The 16,121-nt window shown below is 30.3% G+C and overlaps 1 protein-coding gene across 8 annotated transcripts in view; it reads left to right on the forward strand.

Annotated features, from left to right (window-relative positions):
- The window catches only part of raskol (Ras GTPase-activating protein raskol), a 196,343-nt gene that overhangs the window by 82,642 nt on the left and 97,580 nt on the right, over positions 1-16,121 (forward strand). For 5 of the 8 annotated variants that reach the window (XM_088198386.1, XM_088198387.1, XM_088198397.1 and 2 more), the window contains 2 exons: positions 5,894-5,988; positions 13,722-13,875. In XM_088198386.1, coding sequence (XP_088054512.1) covers positions 5,894-5,988; positions 13,722-13,875 — 249 coding nt within the window. Of the gene's footprint in view, positions 1-5,893; positions 5,989-6,488; positions 6,519-13,721; positions 13,876-16,121 lie in introns of all 8 variants that reach the window. The other 3 variants (XM_088198382.1, XM_088198373.1, XM_088198376.1) reach the window with 1 other exon arrangement.

The following is a 16,121-nucleotide window of genomic DNA, read 5'->3' on the forward strand; positions in this document are numbered from 1 at the left end:
AACTGCGAAATTTAACTTGGCGGCTTCCATAAATTATGTCACAAGTTTTTCATATGTTTTTTACCCCCCCCCCCCCCTCCCCTTTTTATATGTCACAAGATTTCGTTGAGTCATACTCCTTTTCTTTGGCACTGTCACAATTCCGCTGACCCGCCTCCCTAAATCTATTACATAATTTATGGAAGCCGCCTAAAATGAGAAACAAAGACCGTGGCATTGGTGAATGTGTGAATGTTGCGGTGAGGTCGTTGGAGCTGGTGATTTGTTTGCACGCAGCGAACGAGAAAATAAAAAATAAAATACAAATGGTGACGTATGGTGTGATGAAGAGCGAACGTCAAATTCAATATATAGTATATCGTTGTTACTTTCAGCAAATAATAGCGTACTGCAATACACGCTCATAAATTTGCACTTTGCTTCTTCAAAACTTTAATAGAAAATTTGACATATACTTGTATTTATTTACTTGCTTTTGGTCAGTAATTAAATTAAATTGTAGTTATATTAAGACTAAATGTTGCTATGTTAATAAAAAATAAGAAATTTCTTTATGCGAAATATTTTAATTAAGCATCTACTCATAATATTTATCGTGTTTTCTTTGCTGCTCAGTGTTGCCATATAGTGAATTTCCAGTCCAGGTCAAAAGCAACGAAATCGTGCCATCGCGGTGAAAACGTTTATATAAAGATTTTTACAACAATATTACAACTGAGAATCGAATAAAGCACATTAAAACCGAATTTTGACCAATAGGAGAGATTATTGCTTTTGACGTGAATTTTTGCCTTCTGAGAAGTGATAATTGTTTTTTACGCTCTCCTATTGATCAAAATTCGGTTTGAATATATTTTGATCAGCCATATTACATTAGAAGTCAATAGTAATATCGGTAAGGATAGCTATCATATTTTTATTATATAGTGTAATATCGAAATGCAGACAAACTATGGAGCAATATGTGAAATGCGATGTCTGTCTGTACTTATTCTTCCACTTATATTCCCCTGAGAGATGATTTGGCTTAGTTTGTATTTTGGAACTATATAACACTAAAATTAGTTTTAGAACTTTCATTAGGTTAGGTTTGTGTTTGAACAGCAAATGAAAAAATAAATCGCAACCGTCAAATTGAGCTTCAAATACATTCATTTTAGAGCAGCATATATGCGCCTATCAGTTAAATTATATTTTCGCTAGTAGAAATATATATCTACTGGTGAAAATGTATTTGGACTTTACTAGTGAAAATATAACTAGGCCTGGGTGTGCATCATAACTGTTTTTAATCATAGTGGGTCAGATTTGTAATAAAAAATAAGTACAACTACAACATATACATCATGGACTATGAATATCATTTAGTGAAAATATAGTTTGAAGCAGTTTTTTTATAAAATGTGTAACTTTTTCTACTTTCAAAATATTATATCGTAAAATCTAAATGAGTTTTAAATGTAATACAAATCTTTTTTTTTTTAGTCTTATTTCATATATGATGTTCAACAATTTACAATTTTGTAATGAGCGATCGATCGCGCACCAATTTATTTTATTGCGCTATTGATTAATGCAATAAATTTGCAAAACATTACCAACAAATCAAAAAGCTCGTTTTACCGGATGGAAGTGTCTTAAAAAAATAAATCAATCAATTTCATTCCAATTTTGCAACTCTGTTGCATAGATCTTTTTTAAAATACCAATGAAATTACACCTTATTATAAATTTGTCATGCGACATTCGACTGACATTGGTCAAGAAAGGATGTTGCCGAGACAAGAAAGTTGCAATTGCTTAGCAATTTCCAGGATGGCGTATTTACAATTCAATTACTTTGCCTCTCGCAGTATGCGCTGTTGATGCCTCTCGGGATTCGAACCGGTTAGTTACGAAATTTATCCACTTTTTGGGTTATGTGTACCAGTTTTTGCCCGCGCTCGCACGCCATTGAGCAAATGAACTCTTGGATGTGTGCAACGTGGCGAAAATTAGACCGGATAGTCCCTTTTGAGGTCTATTCTTAATTAGCAAGTTAAATAGTCTGCGTCTTCAATTAAGAGTGATTGTAGACAATTTAGAGATGAACGCCTCTGTTGTTTGTTGATATTATGCAGCAAACGCCATTGTTCGAATGCGGGTTCATTGAATTTGATTACTTCATTTTCTAATGGCTATTGTGTGCTAAATCTTAGGTAAGATTCCAATCGCAGCTGTCGATGAGAACAATTGCCCATCAAAAAAATTCGTTGAGATTAAATCATTTTAACGTTGTTATTATATAAGACATACAAAACAGCGAAATTATGTTATATCTGATAATAATACTCACTGATCTTCAATTTGCTTTCATAGATAATGAAGTTTTAATAATTTTAGCATAAAATTTTACTTCGCAGCAATCATACTTATATTATACGATCAAGTATTGTACTTAAGAATAATTTTTTTTTGCTGAAAATATATTACATAATAACTCAATCTATGTATATATTAATTTACACGCTTATTTTTTCGCTGTAAAGTATAAGGTCCTACTATTTAGATATCATCGATTATATTATTGAAAAATCATAGTAAAATAAATTGTTTTTTACAGTATATAAAAACCTTTTTATTATAGTTTTGTGACTGATCATTATAGTGTTTTTTTAATAATAAACGGTTTATTTACAAAAAAAAACATTTATTTTATTGTAAAATATGATTTTTTTTTTTTGGTAAGTTACCGAATGAAGATTAAATAAATAATAAAAATTTGAGTCGAATGAAATATTTACATACCGATTTTAATCTTTAATCATGACTTAGTAATTAGTAAATCTGTTACTTGTGTAACACATTGAGCTAATGACTCATGTTACAACGTAAAATTTACGATAAATAAACAATTTTAATTCAAATCAATGTCTGGCATCGTGTTTCGTACATTTTAAAATATTATTATTATTATATATTTACATTGAAATCAATCTATATAAAACGACATTACATCTTTTGGAAAAATATATTTTTAAACCTGCATTCTCCATATTTTTACAGAGTTTGTTAAAACTAATTCTTTGTTAAAATATCAATATTCAGTCAAAATATAACTACCGTTTTATATAATAAAAAAACAGGTTGCCTTAATAACTATTAAAAATTATTTTAATTGTTTTAAATTTAATTTTTTGACCTTTAATTAAAGTGATTGCACATTTGATTGAATTACTGACCAAAAGTATCAAAATTACTGACTAGTTTTAACATTAGATTATGTATCATATATAATATATACCTCTCTATAAAAATATTTATTTAGTTTTTCTATTAAAAATATATTTTTATTTGAATAGCATTTAATTACTTAAATGCATATTTTAGCCAAAATCTCCATAAAAATGTAGTATTTTTTTGAACTTAAAATAAATATATTAATTTTACCGAAACATTTAAAGTAATATATAATAAAAACTAAGCTTTTCAATGAAAAAATAATGTGATTTATACTTTAACTTTAAACCAATTAAAAATGTTTCACGTATCAAATTATATCGACATTGCCGAAGTATGCGATAAGGCGTCTATGATTCTCGATTTTGTTACGCGGAGCGCGTGTCACTTGCCGATTCGCTTTCTATGAAATACGCTAGTTTGTAACTCCATTGTCTTTATATTCAAAACTATATTTAGACCGAATTATATTAAAACTGGTGAAAATGTATTTTCATTAGTGGAGTTCAAATACATTTTCACCAGTAAATACATATTTCTATAATATAATTTAACTGATAGGCGTTAATGAAATTATATGCGGCTCTAAATTGTCTATGAAATTCAATAAAACAGACGCGAAACTTCCATTTTCTGTTCAAACCCAAACCTAACCTACACGAATTAACCAAACCCAACTTGACCTAATGTTCTAAAACTAATTATAGTTTTAGAACTTTCATTAGTCCAAAATACAAACTAAGACAACTTATCTCTCAGGGAAGAATAAGCTGAAAAATCTGTTTAGACAGACGTCGCATTTCGCATATTGCTCCATAGTTAGTCTGCACTTCAATATCATATGATAGCTATACTTTATCCGATTTATTACGGACTTCTGATATAAGAAATGCTGTTCAAAGTATATTCAAACCGAATTTTGATCAATAGGAGGGCGCAAAAACAATTATCACTTCTCAGAAGTCAAAAATTCACGTCAAAAGCAATAAAAACGTGTCGGCGCCGTCGCAGTGGGAACGCTCGGTAACGAGCGTTCCCACTGTGACGGCGATGGCACGATTTTATTGCTTTTGACGTGGATTTTTGACTTCTGAGAAGAGATAATTGTTTTTTGCGTTCTCCTATTGGTCATAATTCGGTTTTAATGTACCTCATTTGATTCTTGCTTATTTTAAGTCTTATTTTTAGTATAAAAAGTCTTAATGTGAACACTAGATAACTGAGCGTTCCCACTGCGAAGGCACGATTTTATTGCTTTTGCCGTGGATTCTAAACCCTTTGAGTAGTGAGTTAAATTATACACATTTGTAATTTTTTTAGTGAACATCTGGGAGTGAGTTAATTTTACGTATTTTTCCATAATTATTTTTATTGTTACTTATTATTAAATTATATTGTATTTAAAGTAAATTATAGAAAAACATTAGTGATTCTTAATGTTTTTCTATTATTATATTTCGTTAATTTATTTTACATATTTTTAATATAATATTCTGCCTGTGTGGATTTTTTGCTGTTTTATAATGTTTAATTCATATTTATTTATTGTTTGTATAGTAGCCATAATGACGCATTGGGGAGACATGCCAAGTTATGCATAAAAATATATTTAAAAATATTTTTGAATATCTATTGCAGATTATTTTTATAAATAAAATCGACAATATTTAAAAATTTGCGTATACTTTTATATATAAACCAAATTCACATATTTTATGATAAAAAGTATGAAAATTGTCTGTTTCTTGGAATGTTTATGGAATAGCTAATTTTAAATTGCTCATATAATACCAAATAATAACGACAGAGAGAAACTGTAAACAGTTGTATTCGATTGCATAAATTACTAAATAAAAAAACGATATTTTTGCAACATAATAATGCACATTCTCATATGGCAAAATTAATTGACTAAAATAGAAAGTTGTCGATCATCCTCCAATTGTACCGATTTGACGACGTTGGATTATAATTTTTTTAGACAGTTTCAGCATTATTTAGTTAGATTTTTTTAAATTATGTTAATTTTATTCCTCTTAATCTTTGCATGAAAAAATATGGGTAAAGAAATAAAATTAATTCAGCAACAAAAAATCCCGACTGTGTACCTGCTTTTGTTTTCGCTCATTTGGCCGGGTCCTTCCAACGCCGGGCCGGTCACTCGCCGACACTGTTTTTAGGTGCATAATTGATTTAATCAATATACAATATATAAAAAATATGTAGCGTATGTATAATAACATTATGAATTATTAAGCAACGAATTTCATAAGTTTGTAATCTATACAAAAACCATTAAGGGTCGTTTAATTGATGTTTTTGAAGCACGCTATTTAAAAACCTAGCCTTCAAATAAATTATATCCTTTTCTGATATACAACAACTCATTAAATCACACTATTATACAATAGTTGTACTATAATGATATGAAAAGGTGTATTTAATACAGCCTTGAACATTCGGCTGGACGTTGAATGTGAATAATTGGACCAGAGCTGATGATAATGGCCGATGCTCATCCGACCTTCACTCGCCTGCGTACAAAATCAGTTTTATTAACTCTCCGGTCGAATGCTCTACAGCCTAAATATTTGACACCGATATCCAAAACCTGAATATCTAGCCACCAGATTATCTGAATAAAAAATATAATAATTGTTCTTTCTTTTTACAGATGAAATCGGATCAGAGGCGGACTGGCAGCCGCACTTTTGCGTCCTGTTGCAGGACAGAGGAATCCTGGCGGCTTACAGGAGTGAAGATATGGCGGTAAGAAATCAACAATATTTAAATTAATCAATGCTGAAAAAATGTGGCATTGAAAGCACAAAGAACATATTTTTCATGTCAAATAATATAAATTTTAATGTTCTTAATATCCGCTGTTTTTTATTAAAAATATATTTTAATTATAAATACAAAAAATATGTATAAATTTAAAATTATATATGAAATTTATAATTGATATATTTCTCGCTATGTGGCTTGATTTCTTCAATTTAAATATTAATTTTTTGGTAATAATATATCTGTCTTATATCCAAAAGTAAAAAATCTTCAAAATTAGATCTAATCTATGGATCAGTAAATGTTATACAACATCACAAGAAAACCTTTCACCGACGTTTATAACGCGATTACGCCTCATTTCTTCCTATATTTATAACAATGGCGGTCGCTTTGAGGTTGTGTATAAGACCGTTGTTAAAAATTGACATCAATGATTAAAATTCTTCTTCTTTTTTTTTTGACATGCTGCCACGGAACAGGCCTTTCCACGGTTGTTTGGTTTCCCAGACGTAAGTATTCAAATCGTATGTATGTAGTGCGTTTTCTGCAATTAATGTCAATAAAACGTTCGTGCAATTAATTCATATGCAAATTGTAAAAAAAAATGTTGCTATATATTTTAAGCGGGTCGATGTTCTAGATAAAAAAATACCATTGCAATTATTTTATGATACGCAGTTCGTAAAATTGAAACACAGGGCTGCCAATTGTATGTGTCAATTTAAAAGGGGGACTGTGTGACAGTCAATGTTGTCAATAAAACGTTCGTGCAATTGATTCATATGCAAATTGTAAAAAAAATGTTGTTATATATTTTAAGATGGCCGATGTTCTAGATAAAAAATAACGTTGCAATTATTTTATGGTACACAGTTCATAAAATTGACAGACAGGGTTGCCAATTGCATGTGTGAATTTAAAAGGGGAACTGGGTGACATTCAGTGCTGCCAACTTGAATAAAAAGGGGATGTATTTTAGGCATTAAAAATATGTTTCGTCTCGAGACAAAATTACGCCCGCCGGTAATTTCTTAAATTAGCATATGGCCCAAAACGGCAACTTTCCGTCGATGATGTCACTTTTTCAACCGCCGTTCCTTAGATAGAAATAACTATTCGTCTGTGTAATTAAAGTCGCTTTAGAAAATTGAAAGCAGCGACGCCCAACCTTCCGGCGCGCTACGCAAAAATAAATAATGTTGTGCTTTCGCGCGTTAGTCATTTTGACGGAATGTCGGCCTTGTTTTTTATTTTAATTTGGATTATGATGATGCTATTTTCGGTCATAACCCGACCACTAAGTGTTACCAGTTGTGACAAATTATTTATATTTTAATAAAATAAATTTTGCTCTATAAAATATTTATTAACTTGCAGTCTAATTAATCAACTGGAAATTGAAATGTATTTGTAATTTTTATATTTTTGGAACAATAAATCTAGGATCTTTTGGATGCCTCCTATTTTTTTATACCGGGGGCTAGAACCACTACTCGCAAATTTATTCCGAATTAAAAAAAAAAATTCAATCTAATCCGTCCCATTGCTATTTGGCATCATTAATGTATTTTCTTACTACTTTTTTCAATCAACATCATTACAGAACCAATAAATAATAATTAAAAACTAAATTATTAAACTTGTCCACCCAGCTCGTTTAATTGAAAACTAACCCATGACCTCTCAATAATCGTTTATTGAGATCAATTTATTCTTACGACCGTAAATATGAGAACAATGTACACATGCAGTAACTAGCAACAGAAATAAAACGCAGCGATTTCACACCCACGAAGTGCGTTCCAATTCGGCCCTGTTAAGTGAAATTATTCATAGCGATCGGAAAGAGGAAGTCTTCTATTGCGCATAATCCCTTTTAGCCCACGCGACACATCTTTAAAATTCAATAAATAAATTAATATATAAAGGGGGAAATGCTAGTCATCGCTGATGCGAAACGGAAGTGTTGAATTCATAGAAATGTTGTAATGTAATTTAATTCGTGTGAATTAATTGTTTACATTTGACGCGTGATAAATTTCGTTTTTCTTCTTAATCTGTTTGTTTGCTTTTTTAATTTTTGATAATTAGGAGAGCCGAGACAATGGTCGGCGTTTGTGGTGTTATGATCCCGCGTTCGCGAATCTCCCGTTCGTTAATTATGCGTCGTTCTCACGAATCTTTAGACCTAAATGACATTTAAATTGATGTTGATTGTTTTTTTGTGTGTATTATTTTCAAACTAATGCAACGTGAAATGTAATATTAGGATGGCTCTCAAACGTGTGGCGTTAAGATAGCATTGTTTTTTTTATAAATATTTATTATTCCAACCTGTAATTAGTTTGAGAAAGCTGTCCAGTCTGTCCTGTGCCCTTCTTCTCCAGAACTTGATACCCAAAATCTTCACATCCCCCTCTACCTCATCCAGCCATCTAAGCCGTGGACTACCTATTCGAGGGACGGATCCAAAAATTTTCCAAGGGGGCGGTGTTTTGAAAAAAAAAATATTCAACTGTTTTTTATTATATAAATTTATTTTACATAATTATTTACTATATGTTTTGCTGAATGCAATCACTAGTAGATTGGCACATTCTATTTGTATATACGTATGTAACTACATTAAAAACGTAAGTGATACTTATACCTATTACACATTTATAAATAATAAACAAATATAGAATGTCACAAATTTGATAATAATAACTGTACATAATATTATTTATTATTTATATACATTAAACATTTGCATTACCTTCTTCATAAAAAAAATTTGCGTTCCTATCATCTTTATTCGCATAATTATCAATAATTGCATTTATATGTACATCGATATCTATATGGATATTCATAATTGCCAAACCGGTGAAGCTTTCTTCACTCATCCTGTTTCTCAAAAACGTCTTTAATCTTTTTAAAGTTGAAAAACTTAAGATAATCGCAAATATCCTTTGCGCGCCTTAAAAAAGCGCCCCGACATAAGTGCGCTGTCATAATCGCGCAGCGTCATATGCGCATCTAACATTTGCGCGCAGACATAATCGTGCGGTGTCATTTGCTTGAATTAAAAAATAAATATAATTAAAATAATAAAACAGAATTTGTATAAAAATACATATAAAATATGGTATATGCGTACAGGGTTAATGATGGAGAAAGGAAACTCAACTATGTATTTGTTATTAATTTGTTTTAAAATATTATTAAATATTTTCAAATCAGATTAATATTTCAATACATGATTTTAGGTTAATACTGTTAATTATAAATTTCTTAAAATCTAATATTTCATCCCTATTCAGGCAATCGTCGCGCTCGTTTCTTAGAACAACGAAATATGTACACGCCTTTAGAAAGTGATATTTGTTTGATGGACATATCCGAGGTCGAATTGTGCAACGGGAATATTGTGACCTTGCGGTGATATACCGTTTCGCAACAAAAAAATATTCTTTCAATGGACCGGAGAATCCTTGTATGTTTTTTATGTGAAACCCCTTTTTTCTAATCGTAACGAGGGCATTTGTGAGGTCCCATCCTTTACACTATTATCTAGTTTATCCTTATTGACGAGTTTCAAAAATAAGATCTCCTACAATTAAGTACTTAAAATTAAAATGAAACAATTACATTTCATACGAAATTATTATATGTGAAATATGTATTTACTTGTAAATAAATACGATCACATCTATTTGTTATAAATTAAATTAAATTTGACAATTTTGATGATAACTGAATAAACACTCAAATTTGGTTTTCATTATATTTTTTTTAAACTTTTACTACCCTTAAATATATACTCACTCAAAAAAATAATATATTTTTTATTTTATAAATGTTTCATATCTTCATACATATCTGTAATTCTGATAAAAAAATGTAAAATGGAACATGTGGCAAATTATTAAATTGCGTCTCTAAATTCATTATTCGTGCGATGTTAAAAAATTGTACCAAAAACAGTAGGTACACCTAAACACTATTTTATATTTATTTTATACAAATTCTATTTTTCTTTTTTTAATAATATTTATTTTTCATTCGCGCAAATGACACGGCGCGATTATGTCGACGCGCACATACAACGCTGCGCGATTATGTCGATGTGTTTTGTCCGGCGCGCATCGACATAAGTGCACCACTAATTGACTAGGCTCTTGTTTATTTTCCAGATTTGTGCAAATTTACTTGTGTACATCAATAAATATTTGAAATCTTCGTAACTTTTATTTTTGTAAGTATATGTTACCACCAATGATGGTAGCTAAATTGTACCAATATCTGTTGTTTCATCAAATATTACAATAAATTATTTTGCCTTTTTATACGATTCAAATAACCTTAATCTCATCTCCACCCGATTCATTAAAATCGTTTTGAGTTGTTGATGAAATTAATTTATTCGTTTTATATAATAGCGTAGTTTCATATTGCCTAAAAAAGTTCAACAATTGCAAAAACATTGACACAAAGCACTGACCTTGAACTTTTCAACTCATTTCAAATAACCGACAAAACAATTCATCGCGATGACTCTGGTTCAAAACAAACTTATTAAATTTGTGTTAGAATGTGATGTCAATTTGCACCTTATCTGCAATTAAACTGTCGTTAACGTTTTTAACGATACCAAGTTTCTAAATAATATATGTATAATAATATACCACAAAGCAGAGATAACAATTAACCAGTTAATTGCGGCCAATATTTGTTTAAAATATGCAATATATTTTTATGAAAATGCAATAAAATGTGGTACGGTAGTTAATACATTTGGGTCAGAAGTGTTTTAGTTTTAAGAAGCCATACATGGCTATTTGATATCTGAAAATTCAATATAAATTAACAGTACAATTATTTGCCATATATTTTTTAATCGAGGGACATCTTGAGTATATAGAGATCAAAACACATATGACCGGTCGTCGATCTCGAATCAAATCTGAGGCAAATTTCCAATAAGATTGGTCCACGTTTGTCTGATGATGGCTTTAGCAAAGACATTCGCCCATCAATCACGTAGTGATGATGAGAATCATGATTCTCCTCTTAATGCTAGTACTGTTCTGTTATATAGTACGTTTGTGATAATCGCTTTTCGGGTATTTCTCACGAGCACGGATGCTTAAATGCTCATCTTGAATTGATGATAAAAAATGGTAACGTTGCTTTGAACTCTTGAAGTGATTTACAAGGAAAGATGTATTGCTATTTATATTTAGAAGCTTAAGGATACAAATTAATTTGCTTTATATTATTATATTTTACAATTAGAATATAAATAAAACGATTTAGCTATAGAGAGTTAACAAAATTAAATTAAAATAATTTAATATATACTATATTTCATTATGTATCATAATCCATGTTCAAAAAAATATTTTTACGTAAAATGATTTTTTGCGTATTTTATTTTAATTTATTTTAAAAATTCTGTTTTTATAACTATTTTTACTGTGATACTATAATCATTATTTATTTTTATATTACATGATTTTTAGCACATATTTTTTTAATGAATATTTATGTACATTATTTTGCTTCAAACAATTATACATAATCGATTTTATTATTATGATTTCTGCTTCAAAAATCCATAATTAAAGTTAAAATCCTAAAACTAAGCTTTAAAATATATAAATAAAAACTATACATTATTATTATTATAATCACAATTAAAAAGAGTATATATTTTTATTTTTTTAGTTTTATTAATATTTTAATTATATTTTTACTATTGATAATTCTATATTATTATACATATACTCTATTTGCGTTAACACAATCAATTATACTATATTTTCACTAGTATACATTTACATTCTAGGTACTAGCGAAAATATAATTTAACGGATTTAATTATATGCTTCTCTAAAATGTCTATGAAATTCAATCTGATGCTGCAAAACGCGCATTTGCTATTCAAACCTAAACCTAATCTACACGAATTAACCAAACCCAACATGGCCTAATGAAAGTTCTAATATTAATATAATTTTAGAACTTTCATTAAGTCAAGTACAAAATATAAATAAAGCCAATTCAACTCTCTGGAGCAAATAAGTGGAACAAAAAGTTCACTTCAATAATACATTTTATGATACATATGATAGCTCTCCTTACCGATATTATTACAGACTTCTGATATGAGAGCATTGGTCAAAATGTATTTAAACCGAATTTTGGTCAATAGGAGGCGCAAAAACAATTATCACTTCTCAATTGTAGGGGCGTAAACCTAAGCTTGCCATCTATCTCTTTTTAGATTATGAATAATGATAAAATGGATAGCTCTCGAACTGACTGTGTTAACGCAAATATAGTTATATTATATATTATGAAAATTAAAATTTGTATAAATTTTCTACACAAAAATATATTATTTGTGTTATAAACAGTCGATTATGTTATTAATGTTTTTACTTAAATATTCTTGAAAATATTTAAATATTTACTGTGTGTCAAAATCAGTAATAATCGATAATAAAATATTTTTTCAAAGTAAAAAATACACAAATTTAATCGACAATAAAAAACGATACCTTAAGAAGATCATATATAAAACGAATTTTAGACAATTTTCTCGCTGCGTTGACTTTTTATTTTACAAAAATTCTGATAGAAGGAAATATTCAATATTTTTTTATTAACTGTTTTTTAATTATTATATTTTTATACTGACGCCATAAATATATGTACGCATATTTGTTTAATTGTCATTGAATATTGGGAAATAATGTGTATTTTCATTCATAAATAATTACTTACCAATATAAATATAATTAATTTGACTTATATATTTTTATTACAATGTCACAATAACAAATTTTTATCTCAGTGGGCAATTAATTAATATATAGTATTTTTTCTTTCAAGAATCAAACGATTGTTTGTGAATTTATTATAATTATAATTTTAAGTGAACTCGAATTGGCCATTTGCATATTCAAATGGGTAATGATTCTTCAAATTTATGCTGTGAATCTTATATTTTCACTTTAATTTCAAGTTTAAAACAATCTACAACACTTTCAAATAATACGAAACGTGAAGAATCATACTCATTTAAAGATTGACTTTCTACACCAACATTTACTGGAATACTTTTGCAAAATATGCCTTTTACCTTCTAAATTTTGACATAAACCCTAAAGCGATATCATTGCACAATACAACAATCGAAATGGTTAAAAGCTCACAGTAAATCTTTAACATAACTCACCAAACAATCCTTTCCAAAATCTTTTGCAACAAGTGTACGACACGCCCTTGTATAATACATATTCTCACGGATATGTCTTCCGAACCGTAATGATTTAGTCACGACTGTGTTTATAGATCATTACATTAGATCGTTACTCATAACTACAACTTTATTCTAAACTGTTTTTTCGTCCAGTTTGGACAGTAGTCGAACGATTTAAGATTTCCTCTAGACTAGACTGTTATTAACCCAGATACTGGTCGAGTGAGGTCCGAAAACGGATCCTAGATTACGGCGACCACAACCTGTCTTTTCAATGCCTCCTCGGTCAACCGCACCAATCTCCAACGTTTATTATCGTAATCCACTTTCTCACGTGAGAAAATTCTGCATCTGTACAACTAGTTGTAGTAATGTTGCGGTCTAGAGGCAATGTCCTAGGACACGTAAGAAATCTTACGCGTAGAAGCATTATTTATACCTTTACTTGAAATACTTGCAGATGGGATCTTCATTACCAAGGGTGCGTGTGGATGGACCTCAAGGTGGAGTTTCCAGAGGCGCTCTTAGATGCTGGGCAGCTCCTTCGATAGCAGAAGAACCTTCCGGAATACACGACGATGACACCACGTCTCTCCAGGATCTCAGCATGTTAGGTAAGTGTCTTTGATTTAATGAATAGATTTGCCCGTCATGTCGGTGGTTAAGATACCGTTGCTTATAGAGATTGACAAAATGTGTCAAACTGGTAGCTTGTCCGTTAGGTGTTATGTCGTTCGGATGTGGGAAAAAATCTAATCGATTAAATAAACGGCAATAGTATCTTCAATACTTAGCTTTGAATGGAATGCTAAATAGCCAATAAATTATGTAAGCTTGATACTCAGATAAAACCGAAAATCTTACCTCATAGATATCATAAAACCTGTATTAAGTTACGGTGAATTACGGTTCATAAATACATCGCACTTCAAATCCAATCGACACAACTAAAAAAAACAGCATTTTTGTACATAAAATGTCTTAAAATATAGATTTAAATGATGATACTAATGTGTTTGCTTTAACAATAAGACACATTGAGTTGTGTCACTCTTAAGCTTAATATAAAATATTGTTTTATTATTTTATGGAATTTAATTTAATATCGAATTTTTGGAAGTATTGTAGATAAAAACTATATGTGTTCGAATACACCCATACCTCGCTTTACGGCCTAGATACGTTCCACGAAACTTGGCCGCTAAGCGAAAAGCCGTATAACGAATAAATTATTCTAATACAAATTCATACAAATTCAATATGATCGGTTCCATATTTGTTAAAAATGTAACATGGTTTATCATTTAAAATGAATTTTATCTTTATATTTCATTTAAATCAAAAATACATACATAACAAGTACATACATTTGTACATAAAATAATAACAGACTCCAAAAACCAACAATAATCCATAAACAAAAATGAAACAACTTCATGTTACATAAAATATGTGTATCAATACATACATAATTTTTTTTAAAATGGCTTTAATCTGAAGACGATAAAGAAATGGTAACCTTCAGATCACTGTCGTTCTCATTTTTCGCTGGTAAGGATGGGCATGGCTTAAAAAAATTGCCCAACGATGTTTGTCTTGCCTTTTTGTCTCTTTCGTTCTTCAGTGATTAATAACAGCTAATGGCTGAGTTAATTCCTCGAGAAACTTTAGCACTACGTTCGACGTCAGGATCGTTTTCAAGGAAGATGTGTATTCCTTGTTCGAAATAGGAAAAAGCTTTTGACAATTTTTTTGATGTTAGCTGTTTGAATACAACAGGCTCTGTCTCTTCATCAAATGCCGGTTCTGCTTGCAATTGAATGAGTTCCTTATATGAAAGGGGTTCCCTATCAGCTTCAAGTAGATCAAGCACATCACGTTCGTTCAAACCTTCAAAGCCGAGATCATGTGCTAGATCCAAAATGTTTTGCCTAATTTCAGGAAGGCAATTAACTTCCGCATCAGTACTTTTTACACATTCTGGCCATATTTTTTTCCAAACATGGTTCATTGTTGTTATTTTAATTCCTTCCATGATTCACTGATCCTGTCAACAGCATCCTTGATGTTATAGTTATTCCAAAATGTTTTAATTGAAGATTTACCATCGGTTTCCCTTATAAGTTGTCGGAAAGTTCGGCGTAGGTAATATGCCTTAAAAGTGGCTATTGCACCCTGATCCATTGGTTGGATCAGAGCTGTTGTATTTTTCGGAAGGTACTCAATCATGACATCTTCAGATAGTTCGGATAAATTAGTAGGATGCCCTGGTGCATTATCCAAAATTAGCCAAGCCTTGTTGCTTAAGTTATTGTCTCGCAAATATTTTTTCACTTCTGTGCAAAAGTGATTTTTGAACCAATCCTCTAAAGTAGCTTTAGTCATCCAAGCTTTCTTGTTGGATCTCCATATGACGGGTAATTGATTTTTATTTAGTCCTTTAAGAGGCCTTGGATTTTCGGACAAATATATTAAAAGTGGTTTTAGCTTAAAATCACCCGCGGCATTTGCACCAAGTAGCAAAGTTAATCGTTCTTTAGACATCTTATAACCAGGCGCAGATTTTTCGGTTTTTGAAATGTACGTGCAATCAGGCATTCGCTTTCAATAAAGTCCTGTTTCGTCTACGTTAAACACTTGTTCAGGTTTATGACCCCTCTTTCAAAAATTCCCTTTAAAATGTTGGAATATTCCTTAGATGCGGCCTCATCGGCGCTAGCTGCTTCACCTTTCATTTTAAAATTATGCAAATTAAATCTATTTTTAATTTTTTTTAAAAATCGACATCGAAAAAAAGTTTTTTTGCCGTTATTGCGAAACATTTTAGGCCGTATATCAAAACGTGCCTTAATTGAAGAGG

The sequence above is a fragment of the Plectrocnemia conspersa genome, unplaced genomic scaffold (genome assembly GCF_051122295.1).
Source record: "Plectrocnemia conspersa isolate PC_06_02 unplaced genomic scaffold, ASM5112229v1 ptg000011l, whole genome shotgun sequence".
Taxonomy (NCBI): domain Eukaryota; kingdom Metazoa; phylum Arthropoda; class Insecta; order Trichoptera; family Polycentropodidae; genus Plectrocnemia; species Plectrocnemia conspersa.